The sequence below is a fragment of the Nannospalax galili genome, unplaced genomic scaffold, assembly GCF_000622305.1.
Source record: "Nannospalax galili isolate Female #2095 unplaced genomic scaffold, S.galili_v1.0 scaffold161, whole genome shotgun sequence".
Lineage (NCBI taxonomy): Eukaryota > Metazoa > Chordata > Mammalia > Rodentia > Spalacidae > Nannospalax > Nannospalax galili.
In genome coordinates this window covers 2747661-2774891 of record NW_008348586.1, presented here as the reverse complement: position 1 = coordinate 2774891, position 27231 = coordinate 2747661, and the positions used below count along the sequence as shown (strand labels likewise).

At 47.0% G+C, this 27231-nt stretch overlaps 2 protein-coding genes across 6 annotated transcripts in view; one reads left to right on the top strand and one right to left on the bottom strand.

Annotated features, from left to right (window-relative positions):
- Mfsd13a (major facilitator superfamily domain containing 13A) overlaps positions 1–15646 on the bottom strand; it is an 18424-nt gene extending 2778 nt beyond the window's left edge. For 3 of the 5 annotated variants that reach the window (XM_029569662.1, XM_008845653.2, XM_029569663.1), the window contains exons 1-8: positions 15544–15606; positions 7012–7251; positions 6318–6400; positions 5342–5794; positions 5107–5230; positions 3484–3580; positions 1453–1624; positions 1185–1378 (exon numbers count right to left, since the gene is read on the bottom strand). In XM_029569662.1, coding sequence (XP_029425522.1) covers positions 1185–1378; positions 1453–1624; positions 3484–3580; positions 5107–5230; positions 5342–5794; positions 6318–6400; positions 7012–7179 — 1291 coding nt within the window. In that variant the 5' untranslated portion in view covers positions 7180–7251; positions 15544–15606. Of the gene's footprint in view, positions 1–1184; positions 1379–1452; positions 1625–3483; positions 3581–5106; positions 5231–5341; positions 5795–6317; positions 6401–7011; positions 7252–15543 lie in introns of all 5 variants that reach the window. The other 2 variants (XM_008845654.3, XM_029569664.1) reach the window with 2 other exon arrangements.
- A 73-nt stretch (positions 15647–15719) lies between these two features.
- LOC108491427 lies at positions 15720–24134 on the top strand. The gene is made up of 2 exons (XM_017801220.2): positions 15720–16060; positions 23046–24134. The coding sequence occupies exon 2, from the start codon at positions 23100–23102 to the stop codon at positions 23700–23702; it is 603 nt and encodes a 200-aa protein (XP_017656709.1). The 5' UTR covers positions 15720–16060; positions 23046–23099; the 3' UTR covers positions 23703–24134.
- The last annotated feature ends 3097 nt before the right edge of the window (positions 24135–27231 follow it).

Sequence of the window (27231 nt, the reverse complement as noted above, 5' to 3'; positions counted from 1 at the left end):
TAGATAGATAGATAGATAGATAGATAGATAGATAGATAGATAGATACTGTGCATATGTGTGTGTTTGTGAGCATGTGCACATGAGTGAAGGTGTCTGAGGAAACCAGAGGCATAGGATCCCCCAGGAGCTAGAGTACAGGTAGTTATAAGCCATTTGAAATAGTTGCTGGTAACTGAACTCTGGTCTTCCAGAAGAGCAGTACATGGCTCTTAACCTCTAAGCCATCTCTCTAGTCCTCCAGCCATATCTCTTAATCATATCTCTTAATATCTGCCCCCAGCCCATTCTCCAAGCCTCCCTCTATCAGTTAACTGTCATTCCTTCAATTCTAAAATGTATCCCATCTACCACCACCTTAGTCAAAGCTCCCATACCTCTGCCACTATCTCCTTAGTATCTACCCCCCCCCCCACACACACACTGACCTCTCTAAATTCAATCTGTCATCCACAGGGCAGCCAGAATGAACTTTTTCAGAACCTCAATCAGACCATGTCATTTTCCAGCATTCCCTGTAATGCTCCAAACAGCTTTTGGGGGCAGTAAAAAGTCCAATTCAGATGCTAACCTGATCTACAAAGCCCTCCTCACTTTTCCAGCCTCATCTAAAAAAAAAACGGGGTCATGGCATTCACTGTTCCCTCTGCCGATGATTCCCTGAAACCAGACAAAACCCTTGGCATTCAGACCACACCCTGAGGGTCACCTTAGAGGAACCAAGCTTCTCACATCTCCATTTTTTGTTTGTTGTTTGCTGTACCAGAGATCAAACCAATGGCCTCATCCATGCTAGGCAAACCCTATCACTGAGCTATATCCTTAGCTTTCCTCACCTATTTTAGCACAACACTCAACTACCACATATTTTCTTTGGTTTGCTGACAAATGTCAATCCCACCCCTCTCCTTGACTATAAGCAAAGACCTCTTCTGTCTGACCACTGTCACCTCCCTAGAACCTAGAGCACACCCCACAGAGTCTATGCTGATGTGTTGAATGAACACGAATTTAGAGGGAAAAAAATGGAGGAATGTGAGACCTAGTTCCTCTACTCACGTGGGAAAAAGACAACAAAGGTTATCAGCCCAAGGCAGCCCTGTCCTAGCTCACAGCCGACTAGTGATTCCCTCACTAGACCCAGAGCCAGGCTTACCAGCTGGTGCCTATATCCCCTAAACCTCACCTGTGTAGAAGCAGAGCAGCCAGGTACCAAGCAATGGGGCAAAGGTCTGGCCTGGTTTAGTCACCAGGGCAACCATGCCAAAGAGAAGTGCTGAAGCTGCCTGTTTTCGGTGGTTCAGAACCAGGTCCTCATCTACCAGGTCAGTGACCACCAGGGTCAGCAGCTTACAAGTACCCTCAGTGAAGACACGATTGCTGCCAGTAGAAAGAGAAGTGAGAGTGAGGGAGGTTAGGACAGAGGTGTGGGGTCAAGGGTGGGCAGGGCATACCTTGCAATGAAGAAGCAAAGCAGGCCAGGGTGGTCCGGACCAGCCAACAGCATGAGCAGGCTAAGGCCTAGCTTGAGCAGGAAGAGCCCCCGCACCACTGCGTAGACGCCCCAGTGCCGACACAGGGACAGGAAGTAGAGGTTGTTGAGATGAGGAGCAACATAGGAGATGCCTGGGGAGGGAAGAGGGTCCCACCTCTTCAGAAGCAAAGCCACAGCCTCAACAGTGATTGGCAACGATTAGAATCACAATTTGTATTAGTTGTAATTTTTTTTTCTTTCTTTTTTTTTTTTTGGTCTTTTTGAGACAGGCTCTCTCTGTATCCCCAGCTGCCTGGAACTCACTATGTCACTATGGAGAACTGGCTGACCTCAAACTCACAGAGATCCACCTGCCTCTGCCTCTCCCAAGTGCTGGGATTAAAAGTGTGCACCACCATGCCTGGCACAACTTGCATTACTTGTACACCAACAATGCCCTGTGCTCTGTGCTAAGAGAGCATGTTAATCTTCACAAGCCCTTCAAAGTACCATAATCTCTTGGGGGGATTGGTTCCAGTACCCCTCAGGGATAGCAAAAATCTATAGATGTTCAAGCACTGTATATAAAATGGCATAATGACTGGAGAGGATATATGTAATACTCCCATATAATATTATTTTTATTTTTATTTTTTTGAGACAGTGTCATCTAGTCCAAGATGGCCTAGAACTCCTGATCCACCTGCCCACACCTCCTGAGTACTTCGATTACAGGTGTGTACCATCATGCCCTGTTTATATGGTGCTGGTGATCTAGCCCAGCAATTTCATCCATGCTAGGAAGCACTCTCATATGCTTCCCCCGCCCTCATTTGTTGTTAGGTCTTGGGGGTTGTTTCTTCTTGTTGTTGTTTGTTTTTGTTGTTTTGAGCCCCAGGATAGCATCAAACTTTCGACAGTCCTTCCACTTAGTCTCCAGAGTGCTGCAATTATAGGTGTGTGCCACTATGCCTAGCCTACTGATCATTTTGGGGTTTCTTTTCTTTCTTTCTTTCTTTCTTTCTTTCTTTCTTTCTTTCTTTCTTTCTTTCTTTCTTCTTTCTTTCTTTCTTTCTTTCTTTCTTTCTTTCTTTCTTTTCTTTCTTTCTTTCTTTCTTTTTCTTTTTCTCTCTCTCTTTCTCTCTTTCTCTCTTTCTTTCTTTCTTTCTTGACAGGGTCTTACTATGTAGCCCTGGCTGGCCTGGAATTCACTATGTAAATGAGGCTAGCCTCAAACTCACAGAGATCCACCTGCCTCTGCCTCCCAAGTACTGGGATTAAAGGCGTGCACTACCATGCCTGGCCTAAATCTTCTGGATTACTCATAATACCCAATTCCATGTAAGTGCTAATGTAAGTAATTATACTGCATTATTTAGGAGACAATGACAAGAAGGGGGGAAAAGGCAAGATGGCTCAGTGGGCAAAGATGCTTGCCACTAAGCCTAACAACCTAAGGTCAATCCCAGGGCTCACGTTGTCCTTTGACCTCCACACACTCACTGTTGCGCTTATGCATCCACATCCCACTACACACAGTAAATAAATGTTTTTTTTAAATACTATACATGTTTAATGCAGGCACAATTTTTTTTCCTAATACTTTTGATTTGTGTTTGGTTGAGTCCATGTATATGGAATGCACAGATATGGTGTACCAATTATACTATTATTATTATTATCCTTACTTTACAAATGAGAGTGGCTCAGCAAATCCCAGCACTCAGAAGGCAGAGGCCAGCCTGGTTTACATAGCAAGTTCCAAACCAGTTGGGGCTACAGGGAGACCCTTTCTCAAAAAAACAAAAACAAAAATCCCACCCAAGTTCACTCAGCAAATGAATGAGCACACCCCAGCTATGAAACTTCAGCTCACTACACACCAGCCACTGCACTGCATCACATGGCCTCTGGGTGGCACCAGCACCAAGAGGATGTGAGGGTCACTAAGCCTCCACCACAGGAAAACAGGAGTAGGTGGTGCAACCTTCCTGCCTGAGGACCCACTTACCCAACAGGAAGGAGCCAGTGGAGAGGGAGAGGTGGTCTGACAACAGGTGCTCCAGGAAAAGGGGGAAGAAATTGCTGTTGAAGTGGCAGTGAAACACCTGCAAGACAGAACACTGAAGAGGGGCCCCAACAGAGCCACAGGCCAAGGGGACAGCAGCCCTGATTCTCAGAGCAGCAAGAGGACAGAGCCCTGGCCTCTGTCCCTCTGGCCCTGACATGCCAGAACAAACCTAAATCAACATTCCTCATTGCCTATCTAATTTTACTAAAAGTTAGAAGACATGGTAAAACAGCCATTGAAACAAGTTTTTTTAATTGAAAGTAGTAAAACAAGTTTCATGACATAAAAAGTTTATTTTTAAGTTTGGCTACCTATGTTTTAGGTGTAACATCTGGTGTTTTAAGAAGATTTTCACATAGCATGCACAAGAGCTGCACAAGCCCTGGCCAGACAAAACCTCAGCATGGAAGCTGGAGGTGGGCAAGAAGCCACAGCCCTAGTTGAGGAACTATTGGCAATTGACAGTTGCTGGAAGAGGGGAAATCATCTTCTTTAAGGATGTGATGGGTAGGTTGACCAGGCCCCAGGAAATGGACCCACACCCAAGAGTATTTGGGGAACACAAATTAGACTTCATAGGCAAAGAAAGAAAGAAAGAAAGAGAAAGAAGTAAAGAAAGAGAAAGAGGGGCTGGAGAGATGGCTTAGAAGTTAAGAGCACTGACTGCTCTTTGCACCTACATGGCAGCTAACATTCATTTGTAACTCCAGTCCCAGGGTGATCCAATGCCCTCTTCTGACCTCTGTGAGCATTTCACAACACCAGCTCACATACATGCAGGCAATACACTCATGCACATAAAATAAAAATAATAGATAAAAATATTTTTAAAAATTAAAAAAAAAGAGAAAGAGACAAAGAAAAAGAAAGGAAAGAAAGCCAGCCAAGTGTGGTGGTGCACACATTTAATCCCAGCACTTAGGAGGCAGAGGCAGGCAGACCTTTGTGAGTTCAAGGCCAGCCTGGTCTACATAATGAGTTCCAGGACAGCTGGGACTACAGGGAGACCCTGCCTCAAAAAGGCCAAAATTAAAAAATAAAAAATAGCCGGGTGTGGTGGCGCATGCCTTTAATCCCAGCACTGGGGAGGCAGAGGCAGGCAGATCTTTGTGGGTTTGAGGCCAGCCTGGTCTACATAGTGAGCTCCAGAACAGCTGGGGCTACAGGGAGACCCTGTCTCAAAAAGACAAAAAATTAATTAAAAAAAATAAAAGTAAAAAGATTGTCACAGAATCCTCGTAAGGGGTATCTATTTCAGTCCTCACTTTATAGATGAAGACAAGGTCATTCTCAGAAGTAAAAAATGCATAAGATGACACAAGGGAGAGCCAGAAGTGTAGCTCAGTGGTAGTGTAATGACCTAGCAGTATACAAGGCCCTGGGTTCAACCCTCAGCACCACAGGGCAGGTGGAGCGGTAGAGGGAGTACAGAGTACAGAAAGTATTAGAACTGAGGTCTAACTTCCTAATGTTGGCTTCTGCCATCAAATCTTAGGCAGCCTTCTTGAACACCCAGCTCTTGAAATACCCTTGAGAGAGGGGAGAAGGGATGGCTCCCAGTACCTGCACCAGGTCCATGCCCACAAACCACAGGAAGTTTTGGTGGCGTGCCAGCTGCTGGAGGTACTGGCCCAGGGTGACACTCCCTGCCTCCTCAGCACCTACCAGTGGCTCCTCTTCACCAAGGCTGTGGGGCAGAACAGGGTAGAAGACTTCTAGGGTTAGGCCTAAGTGGGTCAAGAGACCAAGTATTAAAGTCATGCTCAGAGCCTGAGGAGAGCCAGGACTGACCACTTACCCACCATCCATGACCAGGGCTGGGTAGCCCCGGTCCCTTCTGGTTGTCTCAACCCGTCGCCTCAGCAATTGCGTGGCCCCTAGAAAGCCCAGCCCAGATCCAGCAGCCAATGCCACACAGAAGGCACGGAAAGAGGAAAAGTCCTCCTTGTTCCAGAAGACATAGGAGGCAAAGACAGATAGGGATCCAGCTGCACTGAAGAGGGAGCAGTAGAAGTTGAGGTGGGTGCGGTCATGGGCTGAGAGAGCCAGATCGGCCAGCAAGGCATGATGGTGTAGGTCCACAAGTGTCAGGAAGCCATCATAAAGACACAGGCACAGCAAGAACTGCAAGCCAGCTGGGGCCCAGGGTACCCAGAATGCCAGGAATGACAGTGCCAGCAGTGGCCCATGCCAGCCCAGAGCCCGCACCCGGGTCAGCACCACAGCTCTGGAGGAGAGCCCAGCACCTGACCTGTCAGGGAGAGGAAGGTGTTGAGAGGTAATTTATTGGCCTAAGCAGGCCCTAGTTCCCCTACCCAGGCCCAGGAGAAGGGATGGAAGCCAAGGTGAGGATTCACACCTGGATAAGCCCGAAGTCTCTAGCCTCCAACTTGAGACTTAAGCACAGCTCACCAGTGAGTGCACCCTCTCTTGAGCCCCCATCTTCCTATCACCAGTCCATCAGGGCTGATAGTCAAAGGGCAGTGGGATTAGGGTTAGGAGTGATGAGCCCAAGCAGAGAGGGGTAAGGGAATCTACCAGAAGCAACATAAGGAATTTGTAGTACAGAACTTTAGTAGCCACCCAAGCCAACCTGGGGTTGATCTCTACCCCTGGTAGGCAAGGAAGGGCCCTGGGAAGGGAGTAGGACTGTGTCCTATACCACAACTGGCATCCCTTACTTTCTCCACCCCAAAGATGAGGAGAGGTCCTCCAGTCCTGGGGAACAGCAGGGTGGGACTAGAGTATTGATGCACCATCCCCAAGACACACACCGTTGCTGGGAGCTGAGGAAATGGCGGTCACTGAGCCAGCCGAAGAGGGGGTCGTTGAAACTGTTCCAGAGGAGAAACACCGTCTGCAGGTAGAGGGCGATGGGCAGGTGGGCTATACTGAGCTCCCTCCCCTAGTCTACACACCATCCTTGAAGATGGCTGGTGCTTCCTGGCTCATTGTTCATAAAACTTCCTCTTTTTTTTTGGTCTTTTTGAGACAGGGTCTCCCTGTAGCCACAGCCAGCCTGGATTCAATATGGAGACCAGGCCGGCCTCAAACTCACAGAGATCCACCTGCCTCTGCCTCCAGAGTACTGGGATTAAAGGCGTGCACCCTCACACCTGGCTAATGGAAGTTCCTCTGCTAAAGCCACTGTCCTGGGTGGTACACCCATCAAACCTCAGTCACCCAGGGTAGCTGGTAAGTGTATTCAGCTGATTAATGCATATAGGTGCTTGAATTACATTGTATATGAATATACAGACAGTAAATATCTAAGATAGTGGCCAGAAGAGTTGCTGTTATCCCCTGAGGAGTCACCAAAGCCCCCACCAGCTTTTTGACCAAGTCTTGGTGGACAACACAGCCTGTCCCAAGTGCCTGACTGGGCAGGACCCAGCACCTTCTGTCTGCCTGGCCATCCATGCATGCTGTAGTCTCCTACCCCACCTGGCTGCCCCATGCTTAGCCTACCTCTCCAACCCAGAAGGACACTTTGTTGATCTTGTACACAGAGACAAAGGTATCCACATAGTAGAGCAGGAACACATTGTGCAGGATGGAGGTGAAGAGAGCCAAGGAACCATAGACCATGGCTGTGGGCAGGCCCAACAACCAGACTTGGGGCCAGTTCAGCCCCATGGCTGTTGGCTGAGCCTCAGCCCCAGGAGCATTGAGGGCTCATAGCCATGGGCAGTCTGGCCATTGCTGTCCCTAGAGAAGAAGGAGCCAGTTAGCAATAAGGGTCAGAGTTAGCCCTGCTCAGTCCAATTATCTCAGTCCTTTAGTAACTCGTTTCTATAAATTAAAATAGAATAGGGCTAGAGAGATGGCTTGGTGGTTAAGGGCACTTGCTCCTCTTGCAGAGGGCCCATGTTCAGTTCCTAGTACCCACATGGTAACTCATAACCCTCATAGCCCTCTTCTGGTCTCTGCAGGCACCAGGCAAGCATGGAAAATATATCTTTTTTTTTTTTGAGACAGGGTCTCCCTGTAGCTCCAGTTGGCTTGGCCTGGAGCTCGCTATGTAGACCAGGCTGGCCTCAAACTCACAGAGATCCGTCTGCCTCTGCCTCCCAAGTGCTGGGATTAAAGGCATGTGCCACCACACCCAACAAATATTAATTCTTTAAAAAAATAAAATAACTCATTTCCAAGCTGGGGACTGTACCTCAGTGGTAGCATACTTCTGGGTTTAGTCCCTGACACTGAAAAACAAACAAACAAACAAAAAAAAAAAACCTGAAACTTTTTGTCTTTTTTGAGACAGGATCTCCCTGTAGCCCCAGCTGTCCTGGAACTCATTATGTAGACCAGGCTGGCCTTGAACTCACAGAGATTCACCTGCCTCTGCCTCCCGAGTGCTGGGATTAAAGGTGTGCGCCAGCACTTTGGAAGAAATTTGCATGTAAAACAAAACTAGGGAATCACCACTGAAGTACAGTGGAAGCAATCCAAGCTAGATGCTACTATTCTAGAGTTACTCAAGGAAACTGAGAAAGCCCATGGGAAGAAAAGGTGGGCAGCCAAGTATTGGACCAGGCCATGTGCTTGAGCTGCATGTTTAGTATCTTCTTACATGCACATTGTACAACCTTAATGGTCTAGACATGGTAACTTTGGGCTTAGGCACACAATACACTTATAGGACCACCTGGGGAGAGTTAGCCCAAGTCTTAGTTTCTTTTTCTGAAAAAGGTAAAAGGGAATGGTTACACCTACTCTGGAAAAGAACATAAAGATTAAATGAGGTATCTCACAGAAAGTGCTCAATAAACCAGCTGTGATGACACACACTTGTAATCCCAGCACTGGTAAGGCTGAAAGAGGAGGATCACTAATTCAAGGTCAGCCTGGGTTACATAGTGAGCTCCAGGCAAGCCTTGGTTATATGATGAAACTTTGTCATGAAAGAGAGAGAGAGAGGAGAGAGGGACAGAGGGAGGGGAAAAAGAAGAAAAGCTCAATAAATGGATGTTGGTAGTGGTATAGTTAACATCTAATAAAATCCCCATGAAGTTAATAGCACTATTATGATCTTTTAGAACAATCCTAAATTTAGAAATGCTGAAGAACTTGGTCAATGTCACCCAACAAAAGAGCAACAGATTTGAATTCACTGAGGGAGAGTCTCAGACAGCCTGTGACCCTCATCTCAAGCTTGCATGACTCAGGGTTGCACACATTTTTCCCCTACAAGGCAAATCCTGTATCCCTCTGCCCTAGTCCAAGAGAAAGAGCAGTGCCTCCAAGGGCCTGCCTGGGCCCCATGACTCAGCCTGCTCTGACTAGGCCTTTGTTCTTACTGGTTCCTCCCATGGAAAGGACAGTTCCCACCTACATCCCCCATGCTTAAAAACCATCACAGCAACAAGAACATTTTCCTACTCCATTGTACCTAGTGGTGCAAGCCTGTAACCATGGATGCTCATAGGAGGCTAAGGTGGGAGGATTGACCATTCATGGCCAGCCTAAGCAATTTACTGAGATGAGAAAGTAAAAAGAGGGGCTGGAGAGATGGCTCAGTGGTTAAGGGAACTGACTGCTCTTGCAGAGGACCAGGGTTCAATTCCCAGCACCCACATGGAGGCTACAAACCTTCCTTAACTTCAGTTCCAGGGGAATCTGAAGCCCTCTTCTGACCTCTGTGGCGTTGCACAACACGGGTAAACTCACATACATGCAGGAAATACACTCATACACATAAAATAAAAATAATAAAAATATTTTTTAAAAAAGTAAAAAGAAGCCTGGGGATGTAGTTCAGTGATCGAGCACTTGCCTAGTTTGCCTGAAGCCCTGGGTTTGATCCCTAGCACCATAAACCTGTTATAATAGTATAAATCTATAATCCCAGCACTCAGGAGGTGGAAGCTAGACAATCAAAACGTCAAGGTCATCCTTAATTACATAGTGATTTTGAGGCCAGCCTAGGTTACATGTGACCTTGTCTCAAAAAAAATAAACAAGGGACTGGAGAGATGCTTCAGCAATTAAGAAGACTATTACTGTTCTTGTAGAGAACCTGAGTTCAGTTCCCAGCACCCACCACTGACAGCTCACAACTGCTGTAACTCCAGCTCCAGATCTGATGCCTCTTACCTCCACCAGTACCTATTCATATATGGACACATGAACATACACATAATTTAAATTTTAAAAAATTGTTTTTAAAGATTTATTTATGTGCCGGGCATGGTGGTGCAGGCCATTAATCCCAGCACTCGGGAGGCAGATGCAGGCGGATCTCTGTGAGTTCAAGGCCAGCCTGATCTACACAGTGAGTTCCAGGACAGCTGGGGATACAGGGAGACCCTGTCTCAAAAAGACCAAAAAAAAAAAAAAAGATTTATTTATGTGTATGAGTCTTTTCCTGCATGTATTTATATGCACCACATGTGTGTGGTGCCCAAGGAGTCCAGAAGAGGGCATTGTATCCCCTGGAACTGGAGTTACAGACAGTTGGGAACTGAACCCAGGTCCTCTGCAAGAGCAGCTAGTACTCTTAACTGCTGAGCCATTTTTCCAATCCAAAAAATAAGATAAAATAACAAACCAGCCAGGTGTGGTGGCATGCCTTTAATACATGTACTTGGGAGGCAGAGGCAGGTGGAGCTCTCTGAGATAGAAGCCAACCTGGTATAGATAGTGAGTTCCAGACCAGCTAGGGCTACAGGGAGGCACTGTCTCAAAAAAAAAAAAAAAAAAAAAACCTTAACAAACTAGGGCCAGTGAAATGGCCCAGCAGGGAAAAGCACTTGCCATCAAGCTGATGACCTCAGTTCAATCCTCAGACCCACATAACTGAAGTTCAGAACTGTTGTCCTCTGACCTCTACAAGCACACGTGCACAAACACACATACACCCAAACAGATAAATGTAAAAAAGAAAACATAAAAAAAGAAATACTCTGCAGCCCTGAGCACAGAAAGTGTGGTGAGTGCCAAAACTTGAGAGACAGTGGCTACTGGCAATCTCTGAGCTGCTGCAAAGCGGAGGTCCCACAGATACCACATGGGAATGAGTGAGGATTAAACAAGATGCCACTCAGGGGCTTTGGGGCCACAAAGCAAGAGGTATACCTCCATTACTATCCATAATTCAGGTCACTGTTACCTCACCACTCTCAGAACCCCTCTGTTCAACTCCATAGCCTTTGTCAAATGCCACTCCTAACTCTATGACTTGCCCTTATCACACTGGAAAAGGTGAATAGCCATACACACACACACACACAAGATCATCAGCCTCTACCAGCTGACTTCCTTGCTGAGGCAAGGGTAGAAGACCTCAAAGAGTGGTGAAATAGAGAGGGCATGACTTTTGCCATTTGAAAGACATGGGTTCAAATCCCAACTGCTTCTTCCTACAGTTGTACCTCAGGTCATTTACTCCTACAGAGCTTTGATTTCTTCACCTGCAAAATGAGGAAATATGGGCTGTCTTCATAGGAACACAACAAACATCAAACCAATACCCAGGAAACCCAGAGTACCATAGCAGGCACAAGGAAGATGCTAGAAAACTAGTTTATCTCTCTCTCTCTCGCGCTCGCTCTCTCTCGCTCTCTCTCTCTCTCCCCCCTTTCTCTCTTCTTTCTTTCTTTCTTCTTTGAGACAGGGTCTCACTATGTAGCCCTGACTGGCCTAGAACTATATAGACCAGGCAGGCCTGAAACTCACAGAGATCCACGTGCTTCTGCCTCCCAAGTCTAGCTTTTTCTTAAAGATCAAGTGAGAGCAGGGGACTATCCTGGTATTCATGACCCCAAAGGAATTAGAGAAAAAGACAGGCACAGGAGGGAGGCAAAAGAAGAGGCCTGCAAAGAGCAGGAACACACACCAGAGATACTCCCATCACAGTCCTCTGCTGGAGGCAAAGTTATTGAACAGGTGAGGTGGCCCTGGAGAGGCAGCTGGAGGAGGGTGTAGTAGTGCTCTTCAGCCAGTGTTTTTCCTCCTCCAGATTCTGCTCCTCCAGCAGCAAACAGCCTTCCCCCACTGGTCTCCCCACCCTCAACCCACCCCACAGAAGAACTGAGGCCCCACCTCTCCCAGGAAACAGCACAAAGCTCACAGCAGCCTAGTTGCATAAACTGCATATCCTGTAACCTGTAGGCAGTAACCTGCAACCAATCTCACCTTGCATAAGAGCTGGAGGGTACCTGTCCAGGGAATAGTTCCACTTGGTGGCCTTGGGCCAGCTACTCTCTCTCCCTTGGCTAGTGGGGATGGTAATACCAACTCCTAGCTGGCTGTGGGGCTTAAATGCAAAAGGAACAGAAAGCACCACAGAAGACTCTGGATAAACAATAGCTATTATTAGGTTTCCAAGGTAAAAGTGCTCACTGCCTAACCCTAACGATCTGAGATTGTTTAGATCCATGGAACTCAGTAAAAGTAGAAGATGCCTGGGCTGGAGAGATGGCTTAGCAGTTAAGAACACTGGCTGTTCTTACAGAAGACCCAGGTTCAAATCCTAGCACCCACATGGCAGCTAACAACTATCTGTAACTCCAGTTCCAGAAGCTCCAATGGCCTCTTCTGTCCTCCTCGGGCATTGCATGACATGGGTGCACTTACCTACATGCAGGCAGTACATGCATACACATAAAATAAAAAATAATAAATATTTTAAAAAGTAGAAGATGCGGGATTGGGGCTTTAGCTCAGTGGTAGAGTGCTTGCCTAGCAAGCACAAGGCCCTGGGTTTGGTCCTCAGCTCTGAAAAAGAAAGAAAGAGAAAAAAAAAAAAAAAAAAAAGAAAAAAAAAAAAAAAAAAAAAGACCAAAAAAAACCCAACAACAAAAAAAATATGCCCACAAACATCTGACTTCCAGAGGTGCACCCTAACACATACAGATACATACATACACACACAAAAAATAATAAGCCAGGTGTGGTGGCACACATCTGTAATCCCACCACTTGGGAGGCAGAGGCAGGCAGATCTCTGGAGTTCAAGGCCAGCCTGGTCTACATAGTGAGTTCCAAGACAGCTGGGGCTACAGGGAGACCCTGCTTCAAAAAGACAAAAAAAAATAAAAAAATAAAAAAATAAAAAAAAAACAATAAAATAAAATCAACTCAGGTGTGGTGGTACAAATTTTTAATCCTAGCACCTGAGAGGCAGAAGCAAGCCAGTCTCTGTGAATCTGAGGCCAGCCTGGTCTACAGAGTGAATTCCAAGCCAGCCAGAGCTAAATAGTAAGACCTTGACTCAAAACATTTTTTTTTCATTTTAATTTTTATTTAATTTTATGTGTATGAGTGTTTTGCCTGCATGCAAGTGTATCACATGGATACAATGCCTATGGAGGTCAGAGAGGGCATCAGATCCCCTGGAGTTATAGAGTTATGCATGGTTATGAGACACCTGGAAACTGAACCCAGGTCCTCTATAAGAACAGCCAGTGCTCTTACTTGCTGAGCCATCACTCAAGCCCTTCAAAAAGAATTTTTTTTTTTTATCAGTTAGGGGGCTAGAGTGATGACTCAGCGATTAAGAGCACTGGTTGTTCTTGCAGAGAACCTAGGTTCAGTTCTCAGCACCTATATGGCAGCTCACAACTGTGTGTAACTCCAGTTCCAGGGGATCCAAACCCTCTTCTGTACTCCTTGGGCACTGCACAACATGGGTGCACTTACATATAAGCATAACTCTCATACACATAAAATAAAAATAAATTTTAAAAATCTTTTAAAAAAAAAAGATAAAAATAATCATTTTGGGCCAGGCATTGTGGCATACACCTTTAATCCCAGTACTGGGGAGGCAGAGGCAAGCAGATCTCTGTGAGTTCAAGGTCAGCCTGGCCTACACAGCAAGCTCCAGGTCAGCTAGGGGCTACAGGGAGACCCTATCTCAAAAAAACAAAATCAGTTAGGGACCCCTCTGAGAAATATACAACTAAAGTCTTTTTGTTTGTTTTTTGAAACAAGACCTCTTTATGTAGCTTTGGCTGGACTGGAAATTGTGACAATCCTCCTGCCTCAACTTCCCCAGTGCTGGCACCTACAAGTGTATGCTCCCACAGTAGGCTGACTAAAGTTGTCATTACAGTATCCAATATGGATATCCCTCGCTGCCTGCAACATCCGAGTCCTTCTCATGTGCCATCCCCCAAATTTTTTTTAAAAAGTCAACTCTATTTTCATTCATGTGGTGCCTTCTATCCAATATACCCTGGATAGAGTCAGATGTGCTGGCTCTTAGGCATTTAGATTTAGGACAGGCCTAGCTTCTACCTCCACCATCATGAATCCTTACTACTGCCATCCACATTTTATAGAAGAAACCAAGGCTCTGAAGGTTAAATAACTGACCCAGAGTCACACAGCTCTGAAGTCCTTGCAGAAGACCTAGGTTCAGTTCCCAGCACCCATATGACACTTTTACCCAGGAAACCCAATAATAGCTATTGTTTATCGAGAGTCTTCTATGACACTTTCTGTTCCTTTTGCATTTAAGTCCCACAGCCAGCCAAGAGTTGGTATTACCATGCCCACTGGCCAAAATTCAAAATTGGTTTTGACTAAAAATCTCAGCATTTCTAAGTTCACCATACATCCCCTTCCACAATTTCACTAAGTCCTGCTTATCTAAGGCCCAGGCCAGTGTCACTGTCTTCCTAGGTTCACTCAATCAAGTTTTCCTGCTAGGTGCATTGTCCCTAAAAGACCAATATGGGTGTCTCAGCCCTAGAAAAGAAGCTATAGAAAAATTCCAAGAGCCTACACTGGGGGTGCAGATTAGCTGTCAGAGTCAGATGTTGATAATAGCAAAGAGTAACATTTTCACAGCACCAGGCTAACAATATAGGCTGAAGTTGGCTCAGGGAAGTAGAAAGGAGTTTTGCAATCTTCAAACAAGATTCTATCAGGATGAGAACACAAAGAGAGGACAGGAGACGACAGAAGCATGCTATCTGTTTAGAAGGCACACTCCCATGTCTTGCAACACCCCCCTTTCACTCTCTCTCAGTTCATGAGAGATAAAGAACAGGAAATAAATGCAAATAACAGCAACCTCCTGACTTCAGAAACCACCTTTGTTGTGTGCAGGTAGGGGTTGTTGATGGAATTGGAAAGGAAAGCAAAAATGGCAGGCAGGGTCTGGAATGAAGAGTTATCAGGATTGGTGTTGTTTCTCATTCCCTTCAGAACTAAAGATTGTAGTTAAAAGTGGAAAAGCCACTAAACTTTTGGTGTTAGGAACACTGGATCTTCAAGTCTAAACGTTGTCGGGAACCAGGCATCTGACATTATTCCCAAGGTCCAGCCCTAGGGGAGCTGTTGGAAGATTCCTGCTCTCTTATCAAATGCTAACAGGTTCACCTCCTCCTCAGGCTGGAAATAGGGCTTTCACCTCTTTAGGAGAGGGACTTTCTCCCTCCTTCACGGGATACTGTGGTCGCACTGGAGTGTCAGCAGTTTCATCCTCAGAATTGGGGGCCCCTTCCAAGCCCCTGAGGAACTGGGAATCAACCCACTAGCTTTTTTACTCAGTTGCTGCGCAGAAACGTGTAGAGCTTTCCATCTGCTTTGCAAATTTAAATCAACAAGAGCTAGCTATGTGCAAATACCGAGGCTCAGGCCTCATCCAGACTACTAAAATCGGGATCTCTGGAGGTGATGCCCAGCATCATGTTTTTTAAGCTTTCCAAGTGGTTCTACTATGCCACCAGGATTAAAAGGCCAGGAGGTGAATGAGGGATCCCGGCCTGACCCACTGCATCCGCGAAGACCAGGGAGCAACCTGAACGCTGCATCCCCCTGTCCCTATCCCCACAGAGCTCTTCTGCAAGGTTTCTACCATTGCTCCTTGAATTCAATCCCTCCTGACCCCAGAATCTCCCAACTCACAACCTGATCGTCTCAAGGACCCCCGCAAACAGTTCCTAGGATCCCCACACCGGAAAGCATCCCCGCCCCACTCGGGCTTGTGGTTTGTGTCAGTCCGGCCGCCACCTGCCCACGCGCAGGGGCCAGCGGTCAGCAGCTCACCGCAATCCTGGCAGGCGATGCTTAATTCCACGGCTGCCGGGAGCCAGGTGCAAGCCAGTGCGCCTGCGCGCAAGTAGCCCTGGCTCCTCCAGTCTCTCCCTCCGCCCCCGCCCAGCGATTGGCTCTGCGGCTCTCCTGATCGTGGCTCCAGCAGGTGACCGTATCTGAGGCTGCCGCTGCCATGTTTGTCGTGGGCTCTCGCCCCTTGCAAAAGAAAAGGGACAGGAGCAAACAGGTTGCCTGGATTCCTGACCGACTTATCTCTTTTCACTTCCACGAAGGCTTACTGTTATTTCAACTCAAGTTTCTTTTCGGGACCTTCTCTTTCCACGTCTCTGTTCCTTGGATAATACTGAGGATGACGCCTCAGCACTGCCCTCAGCTGAGGCAGATATGAAAGTGGCAGCAACATGACCCGGGATCCCCTAACGCTGGATTGTGGGCCACGGAAGAGCAGAAAAGTCAAGTTGAGCTGTGAGCATGGAGAATCAGATCCCAGGAGCCCAGGACAGGGGAGGTGAGACGAGGCACTGGTCCATCAACTCAGCCGTGCAGCCCAACCTCATACTACTACTACTACTACTACTACTACTACTACTGCTACTACTACTACTAAAAATAATAATAGTAGTACTAGGAGGAGGAAGAAGTAGTCATACCCGGTGGTACAGGCGGATCTCTGTGAGTTCAAGGCCAGCCTGGTCTACATAGTGAGTTCCAGGACAGCTGGGCCTACAGGGAGACCCTGTCTCAAAAAGACCAAAAAAAAAAAAAAAAAAAAAAAAAAAAAAAAAAAAAAGAGGGCTGGGTATAGCTCAGCTGTAGAGCACTTGCCCAGCATGTATGAGGCCCTGGGTTCAATTCTCAGTACCATAGACACACAAAGTACTAAAATATAAGGAGAACTGAGCCCCCTACTATGAATTTTGCATAATTAATGCACTGTTCCATGTACATGTTCCTGTTCAAACCTAGGAAGTAGATGCTGTTATTCCCATTTACAGGTGAAAAAAACCCCAAACTTCAGAGAGGTCCAATGACTTTTACACAACAAGCAGATGCCCAGCCAAGCTGGACTTTACCACTCCTGAGTCCCAATGGAGTCTTTCCTCTTCTGCCCTTGCCAAGGCCCTTAAAGTCAAGTTTGTATGGCTCAGTCTAGTCTCTGGAGGACTTCTCTGAACTGGTCTGTAAGCCTAGGAAAGTTTCTAAGCACTCAAACTGGACACACTACAGTCCTGCTCAGCTTCTCTACCCTGATATATAGGGCAAGAAACACAATTTTTGTCTTAGACTCTGTGTTGGCTAGCTTTAGTGTCAACTTGACACACCTGGGTTGAGGGCACCTCAGTTGGGGAATTGCCTCTATTAGACTGGCCTGTGGCCATGTCTGAGGGGCATCTTCTTGATGAGTGATGTGGGAGGGCCCAGCCCACTGTGAGTGGTGCCACCCCTGGGCAGATGGGCCTGTGTTATATGAGAAAACAGGCTGAGCAGGGGCCAGGGGAGCAAGCCAGTAAACAGCGTTCCTCCATGGCCTGTGCTCCAGCTCCTGCCTCCAGGTTCCTGCCTTGTCCTACCTTGGGCTCCCGGATGAACTGTGACCTGGGATATGTAAGCTAAATAAACCCTTTCCTCCCCAAGTTGGTAGTGGTCAGAGTATTTTGTCACAGTAATGAAGAACAAAGTATGACAGACTCCTTTTTGTTAATCTCTTTCATGGTTTACAGAGATTTTGTGGGCATCCAATGAGAAAAAGTAAAAAGCAGGGGGCTGAGAATGTTTGACAAAGTATTTACCTACTACCCATGATGCCTTGGTTCATCTCCAGCACAGGATAAACTGGGCATGGTGGTACACACCTGTAATCATAGTGCTTAGGAGTCAAAGGCATTAAGATCAGGAGTCGAAGGTCATCTTTGGCTACATAGTGAGGTTCCAGGGGTTACATAAGACTCTTCCTTAAGCAGGGAGGGGGAGGTAGGGGGAGAAAGAAAGAGACTGAGACTCTTACACCTTTTTGTTGCTGCCAGTTTTCCTGAAACGAACACTGTCCTTTCTTTGTGACAACATAGCAAAGGGCTCACCCACAGCAAATAGTCCCACAGAAGCCTGTTCAACCAGTCCTGGAGAACCCTCAGGGACCCCACAAACACTGTCCCAGCACCCATAATCTACCAGCCTGTCTCACCTCCCTCCTTTCCCCAATCTCTACCCTTCAGACCCTATTCTCACCTTCTCTGTCACCCTGTTTTGGAATAACCCCATCCCAGTATATGAGGACTTGCCCCAAGGAGCACAGGTACCTGGAGATAGAAGAAAGAGAAGCAGAGAGATCCAAGATTGCACAGAGTGAAATCTGTTCCAGTACTTACTGACATGGGGGTGGGGGGTACTAAGACCATTGGACCCCCTGCAATTTGGTCAGGAGGGGCAGTATATTGGTGAGGACAAGAGTACCTTCATCCTAGTCAGAATGTCTCTGGCTTATCTTTAGCTGGCATCGGAGTACAGCACATTCCTGACACCAGGACCTGATTGCAAAGTTCCACATACCATTCTAATCATTTGTGTCTGTGTCTGCTTTGTCGGGAAACTATTCAGGAAAAACTGACTAGGATTCCTCTAGGTAGGACAATCATGATAGTTCTAACTCAAGATAGCTGCAATCATGCCCAGCTCAATCATCATGCATAAGTCAGCCCATTTCTCTCTCCTAGACTTAAGCAATTGCTAAAACACCTCCTGCTCCAGAATGCCCTCCTGACTAGAAGGTATCATTTCTCTCCCGTTCCCACTCCTCATCTTCAGTGATGCTTTCCTGGCTATGCAACTGGAGGGCCAAAATTCAGCATCAGCTTTTTGTAAATTTACTAAAGCAATTTCCCCTTTGCCTTGCCATTTCTTTCCATCCTTTACTCCTGGCCAGTGTATACTTCCATTTCAAAGTAAACCCTGAGTCTTTCTTTTAACCATCCTTGAGAATCCAGTGGAGAAACAGTGGGATGGGGAGGGCTGACACAAAACCAGTTCTGGAAGTGACCCAGCAGAAAAGACCTTGGGCCCTTCATGTTGCATTTAATGCTCCATGGTTACACTGCGGAGGCTCCTCAGACTTCTGATTTTGTAGACAAGGCAATCAGTTGCTATTTTATGTCAGCACTAGGGTGGTGCTGTGTGATTTTCTCTAATTTCTCTTCTTGGTTGCCAAGCTGAAGCAACTGGGTGGGGAATGTAAGGTATATCTGGAGGCCAAATGGCCAGCTTAACTCCTTCAGTCCCCGAGACAAAAGATACACGGTATCCTTAAAATTCTCTCTGCCTATGTCCTAGGCTCCAGCACATTCTGCGCTCTGAGAACTCGTTCTAATCTGAGAGGTTCCCTGATCAAAAACTACAAGGTTGCTTTATTTTCAAGTGTTTTGTAAGATGCTGGGGGTGTGGGTGGGGGACACACAAGTGTGTATCACTGATAGGAAAAACAAACACTCAAACCAGCTTAAGAAGAAATTTATTGTTCTAGGTAACTGCAAAGGCCATCAAACACTATCATCAAAATGCCATTTTTAAAAATTATTTTTTTATTTTATGAATGTATTGTCTGCATGTATGTATGTGCACCCATGTCATGCAATACCCATGGAAGTCAAAAGAAGGCATCGGATCCCCTGGAACTGGAGTTACGGATGGTTGTTAGCCATGACGTGGTTGCTGGGAACCAAACCTGGGGCCTCTGCAAGAGCAGTCAGTACTCTTAACTGCTGAGCCATCTCTCCAGTGCCCCAAAATGTAATTTCTTTCTGACTCTTGGCTCCATTTTTTTCTTGTCTCCGCATTCAGTGAAGCCTTCACCCCATCCAGACTGCAATTCTGTCAGAGTTCTGTCCTGGGGGAAAGAAAGTGTTTCTACTAGAAAAAATAAGAAAATCCTGGGGCTAGAGAAATGGCTCAGCAGTTAAGCTGAGCACTGGCTGCTCTTGCAGAAGACCTGGGTTCAATTCCCAGCACCCACATGGTGGCTAACAATCTCCAGTTCCAGGAGCCATGACGCCCTCTTCTTACCCCATAGACATTGCACAACATGGGTGCACCTACCTACATGCAGGTAATACACTCATATACATAAAATAAGAATAAATAAAATTGGGGTTTTGGTCTTTTTCAGACAAGGTCTCCCTGTAGCCCCAGCTGACCTGGAACTCACAAAGTAGACCAGGCTGGCCTTGAACTCAGATCCACCTGCCTCTGCCTCCTGAGTGCCAGGATTAAAGGCCTGCCCCATGATGCCTGGCCTATAAAATTTTCTTTTTTAAAAAAAAGAACAAAGTCCTGAGTTTGACTTGCCAGTGGCCCACTTGGCTAGTCCAAACTAATTACTCTGGCCAGATGGATGGCAGTGCCAATTGCCTTACTCCTAAATCGTCCAAAACTTAAGGATGGAACAGTCACCTCCCCGAGAATCATTTTATTGAGAATACAGTGAGATTACAAAAATAGGGGGCTATTACTAGAATCAGGGTGCATAAATACTGGGAGACTCAGTTTGATCTCTATTTCCCTCATTTTGACTGAAAATTTCCCAGGCCAGTAAAGGTCTCCAGCAAGCATGTAGGGACCAATATTAAATGTGGATTCTTTACCTTCTGTTGGGAGCTGCTAGTCTATTATGTACATTGAGCTGTGGCAGCCTTGTTTACTGAGTTTGTGTTATGCACTCAGTTTGGGTTTGGTCTAACATGTATCCCACTCCCCAACTGAGACTGGATCCCCACAGGAAGCAGGAACAGGTGGAAAACTGACCTGTCTATGAGGCCTTTCACTTATTTCCAAGCTGGGGGTGAAGTCAACCCATGGATATAACCTTGGACATTCCTCAGGTGTTGGGTTTTGGGTTTGGTTTTTTTTTTTTTTTTTTTTTTTTTTTTTTGTCTTTTTGAGACAGGGTCTCCCTGTAGCTCCAGCTGTCCTGGAACTCACTGTGTAGACCAGGCTGGCCTTGAACTCAGAGATCTGCCTGCCTCTGCCTCCCAAGTGCTGGGACTAAAGGCATGTGCCACCACACCTGGTTAAGTGTTGGTATTTTAGGAGAGGAGCAAAGTTACATAAATAGGAGTCAAGAGGTATCCTACTGGAACTTCGAAAAATACAAAGGCTTAAAACAACTTACTATCTTACACTTCTGGAGGATAGAGTGTGAAATCGGTCCCACTAGCTAAAATGAAGGTGTTGGCAGGACTGTGTTTCCCTCTGTAGGCTCCTGTGGTTGAATCCATTGTCTCACCCTTCCCAGCATCTGGAGAACCCTCTCCCTGTACAAAACCAGCAATGGCTGGTCAAGTCTTTCCCTGGATGGCGTCAAAATGGCTCTGACCTCTCCCTTCCACGTTTGAAGTCCCTGTGATTACCCTGAATCCACCATATAATCCAGGATACTATTTTAAGTTATGCTAATTAACAACCTTAACACCATCCACCGCCTAATTTCCCCTTGCCATGTAACATAACATATTCCCAGGTTCCCAAGAATGAGATGACAAATACCTGTGGACTATATTTTATTATGTCCTCCACAGCAGAGGCTACCATGTCCTGGGACCAGACATTAAAGGGTAAGGCTCTCTCCTGGAGCTTGAGGTAGAGGTTGTTAGGTAGATTCCAAATGATACCCTAGCTAGAGCTCTCTTCTTTAACTAGAGCCTGACTCTGCAGCTGTCCTAGCTAGGTCACTAGCACAATTTAAAATTGGAATTAGCAGCTCAGTCAAGCCTAATATGACCCTACCAGGGTGAGTGTGGGAGCTGTTCCCAGAGCATGTCAGACTGGGCTCTGAAGGATACCATGAACCTGTGTGAGCTGCTGGTGATGCTGCTTGAATCTATACAATAGTGTGTCAGCATGGCAACCTGGAAGCTGGGAGATAGTAATTCTCTTCTCTAGTATTGGGGATTAAACCCAGGACCTAGCACATGCTAGACACCCTACCACTAAGCCCAATCTCCAGTCCATTGTGTATCTATAGTTTCTTGCATTGTAAAGTGAGGATATTAAAGACTTATTTGTGTGTGTGTACCATGTATGTGTGTCCTTGGAGGCCAGAGGAGGGCATCAGAATCCCTAGGAGCTGGGGGCTGGAGAGATGGGTCAGCAGTTAGAAGCACTGGCTGCTCTTGTAGAGGACCTGGGTTCAATTCCCAACACCTACATGGCTGCTAAAAACTGTCCGTTACTCCAGCTCCAGGGGTTCCAACATTCTCTTCTGACTTCCATAAGCACTGCATGACACCGTTGCACTTACACACATGCAGGCAATACACTCATACACATAAAATAAAAATTAAAGAATCCCTATACCTGGATTTACAGATGGTTGTGAGTTGGGCTGGGAACCAAACTTAGGCCCTCTGGAAGAACAGCAAGCACTCTATAAACTTCTGACTGAACCTCTAATCCTCCTGCCTCCACCTCCTGAGTGCTGAGATTACACACTTGCCCTGTTTTGTGCAATGCTAGGGATCAAACCAAGAGCCTCAAGGAACTCAAGGGCCTTGTGCATGGAAGGCAAGCACTCTACCAACTGAGCTACAACCCCAGCCCTAAAGTGGGTATACCCATACTAGGGTTCATATAAAGGGCACTGGATGTTCACATGCAAACAGACTCATTGCCAAATGTGCAAGAGCTTCACGCCAATATTAGTTTACAGAACCCATCCTATCTGGAAGGGCTGAGTGTCTGGGGTCTGGTGATAAGGAGCTAACTTGATTGGAAAGAGTTGGGAAGTGTTTAATGATGTTCTGGGGAGTGCACCTGAGAGTTCAGCCACTGTCTGTAGCTTGGAGTCACTATGTTCTAGGCTCACCTAGATTTAGACTGGCCAGCTCCTAGCCAGCTCAAGGTGTTTCCCTTTGCCTGGTAACAAGGAGGTGTGGCTGAGACAGGGCATGGAGGGAACAAAACCTCAACTGTGAAGAGCTGTGGAGAGACGCTCCATTCCCCCAAGGGCTGGCGACTAACCCCACCAGGCTGAAAGAGGCAAGTGAGTGGACAGTTAGTCACTGGAAAGAACATGCCAGGGGCTAAGGGAGTGGAAAAAGCTGGATGCTTGAGGGTTTGTTTTGAGACAGGGTCTCTCTGTAGCCTAGGCTGCCTCAAACATAGGAGGGCTTTGAACTTTGGATCTTCTTGTCTCTGCCTCTGGAGTGCTGAAGATTACAGGGATGAGCCACTACACCTGGTTTATAAGGTGCTGGGGATCGAACCCACGGTTTTGTGCATGTTAAGTAAACACTACCACCTGACCTATAGCCCGCAGCCCTTGATGCCTAAGGTTTGTGCCAGCCCTAGAACAACAGGTGAGGAGGTGCGGAGCTTGAACGCCTGACTTAGGAAAAGCGTCCCAAAGCCATGAGGCACTCCTAAGAAACTCTAACCATAAACCAGACCCTAGAGCCCAGCGACAGATGATATTAAGAATTATGTATTCACACACCCCTCCATCACAGGTCACCACCACGATGAGGCTTGAGTAAAAATGCCCTCAGCCTGCGGTTCAGACCATGTACTCTTTCGTCTGCCTGCCGCGAAGGGATGGCATCTGGCCCGCCCCTCTACTGCTGCCGCCCATCCAGACCCACAACTTCTGCAGCCGTTCAGCCAGCCTGAGCACTGGAGAGTGGGGGGCCGGAAGAGAATTCCACTGCTTCTATGGCGCGGGCGTGGCCCTAGCCCCGGCCACCGTGCCGCCCTGGTGGTCCTTCCCTCCGCCCCGCGCCGCGGCCTTCAGTTCGCAGGTCACCCCCGGGCGGCTGCAGCTGGCGCCGGAGGCCAACCGCTGGGCGCCATGGCCAGAGGGCAGCAGCATGCAGGCAGAGCTGCGCTGGGGCCGCGTGGAACGCACGCTAGGGCCCCGGCTGCAGCTGCCCGACTTCCTGCTCCGGGAGCTGCGGCGCGTGTACGGCACGTACCCACGCACCGATGTGCGCGTCACCCAGCGTCGTGGCGAGTTCCTGCTGCAGGCCGCGCCGCGCGTGGGTGAACCCGAGTACCGCGTGGCGCGGCGCGTGGTGCGCGAGCAAGAGAGCGGAGGTGACGGCCCGGATGGCCCCGCGGCTCCAAAGGCCGCGCAGCGAGGCGGTGCCAAGAAGAAAGGTCGGAGCTGAGCACGCAGCTTCCATGCGTCCCAGGCGACCGCTAGGAGGTGGCGCTGGTGCCCTTGAACCCGGCGCCTGCTCATCTGGCTTTTGCATTTTCTCCTCAGGACCCAGCTGCCCCCACCCCCCATTCAATCCTCCCAGTTTGGTTTCTCTTGCTTTATTGATGGACCCTGCGGAAGGGCGAGGGAGATATCCCTCTCCTTTCCAGATGGTCCTGGAGTGAAAGCAGCTCTTAGGCTACCCCTAAGAGGCCTGTGTATAATAAGCCTCAGCTTTCCTTCTTCCTTTCTTTGTAGCAGAGCATCCCTCTCCCCAAAGCTATGGGAGCCACAGCAATCCCCAGCTTGTTAAGAAAACTGAATAAGGCCGGGCGTGGTGGGGCACGCCTTTAATCCCAGCACTTGGAAGGCAGAGGCAGACGGATCTCTGTGAGTACAAGGCCAGCCTGATCTACTTGGTGAGTTCCAGGCCAGCTGGGGCTTTAGGGAGACTCTGTCTCAAAAAGACCGAAAAAAAAAAAAAAGGAAAAGTGAATAAGAACCTGGAGAGGTGGCTCTGCGGTTAAGAGCACTGGCTGCCCCTGCAGAGAACCGGGGTTCAATTCCCAGCACCCATGCTGGCTGCTAGCAATTGTAACTCCAGCAGTACGTGCATTGCACGACACGAGTGCACTTACATAGATGTAGGAGTTACACTCATACACAATAAAAAGTGAATAAAGGAGTGAAGTTTTGTTTTCACTGTGAGATCATTTTTCTGTTTGGAAATGGGTATTTTGCAGTCTGTGTAATGGGAGTCTTTACACAGATGTGAGGCGTGTGTGTGTGTGCGTGTGTGTGTAATATAAGATTGGCTGTCTGGAGAAGTGTGTATCCTGACACCTGGGCCTGCTCCTCAACGGCTCCTCTGTACAGTGCAGTCCAACACAGTCTGCTAGTCTTGCCTGTGTTTTTGGAGTGTGGGAGTGACTAGTAAAGGGCACCCGAGATCTAATTTTAGAGCTGCCTCTGACATTTTCTAACCGTGTATTGTTAGTCTCTCTGAGCCTCTCAGCTATCTGTAAAACACATAAAACTAGCCTACCTGGGGTAGGACAAGGTGACACATGCCTTTATTCCCAGCACTCATTCAGGAGGCAGAAGCAGGCAGATCTCTGAGTTCAAGGCCAGACTGGTCTACATAGTGAGCCAGCTGGGGCTAAAGGGAGACCCTGTCTTAAAAAAAAAAAAAATTTTACCTGGATGTTAAGAGGAATGACATTTTTTAATCCCAGTTCTTTTTAAAATTTTATGTGTATGAGTGTTTTGCCTGTTAGTATGTAAGCGCACCCATGTGTGCATGCCAGTGGAGGCCAGAAGAGGGCACTGGATTACCTGGAACTGGAGTTACCAAAGATTGTTAGCCACCATGTGGGTGCTGGGAACTGAACCTGGGTCCTGGGTCCTCCACAAGAGCAGCCAGTGCTCTTAACCACTAAGCCATCTCTCCATCACCCATCCCTCTTTTTTGAGACAGGGTCTCCATGTAGCCCCAGATGAACTGGAACTTGTTATGTAGACCAGGCTGGCCTCAATCTCACAGAGATCCAGCTGTCTCTGCCTCCTCAGTTCTGGGATTAAAGGCATGTGCCACCACACCTGGCATAATATTTCTTTAAAAATTTTTATTTATTTTATGTAAGTGCACCATGTGTGTGCAGTGCCTTCAGAGACCAGAAAAGGGTGTCAGATCCCCTGGAAATGAAGTCATAGATGATTGTTAGCGGCCATGTGGGTGCTGAAAACTGATTCTAGGTTCTCTGGAAGAGCAGTAAGTGCTCTTAACTGCTGAGCCATCATCTCTCCACCCCCATTTCATAATATTTCATAATGCTCAAATGTTGATTCAGTTACATAATATCTTCACTGGGCATGGTGGCACATACCTTTAATCCCAGCTTCGCAGATCTCTGTGAGATTGAGGCCAGCCTGGTCTACATAGAGAGTTCCAGGCCAGCTGGAGCTACTGGGAGACCCTGCCTCAAAAAGACCAAAAAAAAAAAAAAATTTCCCTATCTTCCCTTCAACTCACTACTGAGGCACATGCACCCATGTTCCTATGTGTGCACAGGTACACATGTGCCAGTTCAAGTGTGTGTGTGTGTGTGTGTGTGTACATAGGCCAGAGATTAACCTCAGGTGTCTTTCCACAGAAACTGTCCACCTTTTGGGGACACACAGGTGCATGGTAAATGTATAGAGGTCAGAGGATAACTTTGAGGAGTAGGTTCTTTCCTTCTACCATGTGGATCCCAAGGATGGATCTCAGCCTATCAGACTTGGGACAAACCTTTACCCGATGAGTCATCTCATTGGCTCCCACCTTTTTGCCAATGGGTAGAGCCCCAGGGATCCACCTATATCTCTCCTCTTCCCATACCCTAGCACCTCCTGCCTCTCCCTCCCAAGTGCTGGGATTACAGGCACGAACTGCCAGGCCCAGCTTTAAATTCTTTCTAAGATAGGGTCTCCCAGTAGCTCCAGCTGGCCTGAAACTTGCTATGTAGGCTAGGCTGGCCTTGAACTCACAGAGATCCACTTGCCTCTCAAGTGCTAAATTCTTAACAGGTTGAGGTCTGCAGGAGTTTGCTGGAGGATTAGGGCTATCCAATTTTATCTACAATTGTAGACACATCACCAAAGTTGATGTCCAAAATGTTGAAATTCAGTTCTTTGTGAAACTGCTTTCACTGAACAGCCATTTGGCACTGAACAGCATGAACAACAGCTACCTAAGTATACTGGTATGTTATTGAAACTGTTGACCACCTGCTGATCACTGCTGTATTTATGAACTCGGTGAAGTTCCCTCAAACTCGAGCAATAGAGTTCAGTCCTTTAATTTTTCAAGCACCAAGGGCCTCATAACTACGTTTTTCTCTTTGCCTTGATTTTACAGGTAGCTCAGAGCTAAATTTGCATAGCACTTTTTGCAGAAAAAGTGGATCCTGGACTCTGTTACCCTTAATTTCATTTTGTTTTCTTGTTCATCATCTTTATCATCATGTTCTTCTTTGTTATTACACAAGGAGGGGTTGGAGACGTAGCTCAGTTGGTAGAGTGCTTGCCTAGCATGCACAAGGCTCTGTGTTCAATTCCTATCACCACTGGATGTGGTAGTGCATGCCTGTAATCTCCAAACATGGGAGGCTGAGTGAGGCAGGATTGAAATTTCAAGGCGAGCCTGAGTTAATATTGAGTCTTAGTCTCCCTCTTTCTCTCCCTCTCTCTCTCTCTCTCTCTCTCTATATATATATATATATATATGTATATATATATATACACACATATACATATGTATATATGCAAGTATGTATGTATATATGATGGGCCTGCTGTGTGACCCTGTGTACCTAATGTCTCTGAACCAATTTCTTCATCTCAAATGGGGATGATGATGATGCTAGGACCTATTTTTTATGCATATAGTATTAATTATGTGAAAGAATTAAACTTTTATCTATCACATCTTACAATAACTCATCTTGGATATCATT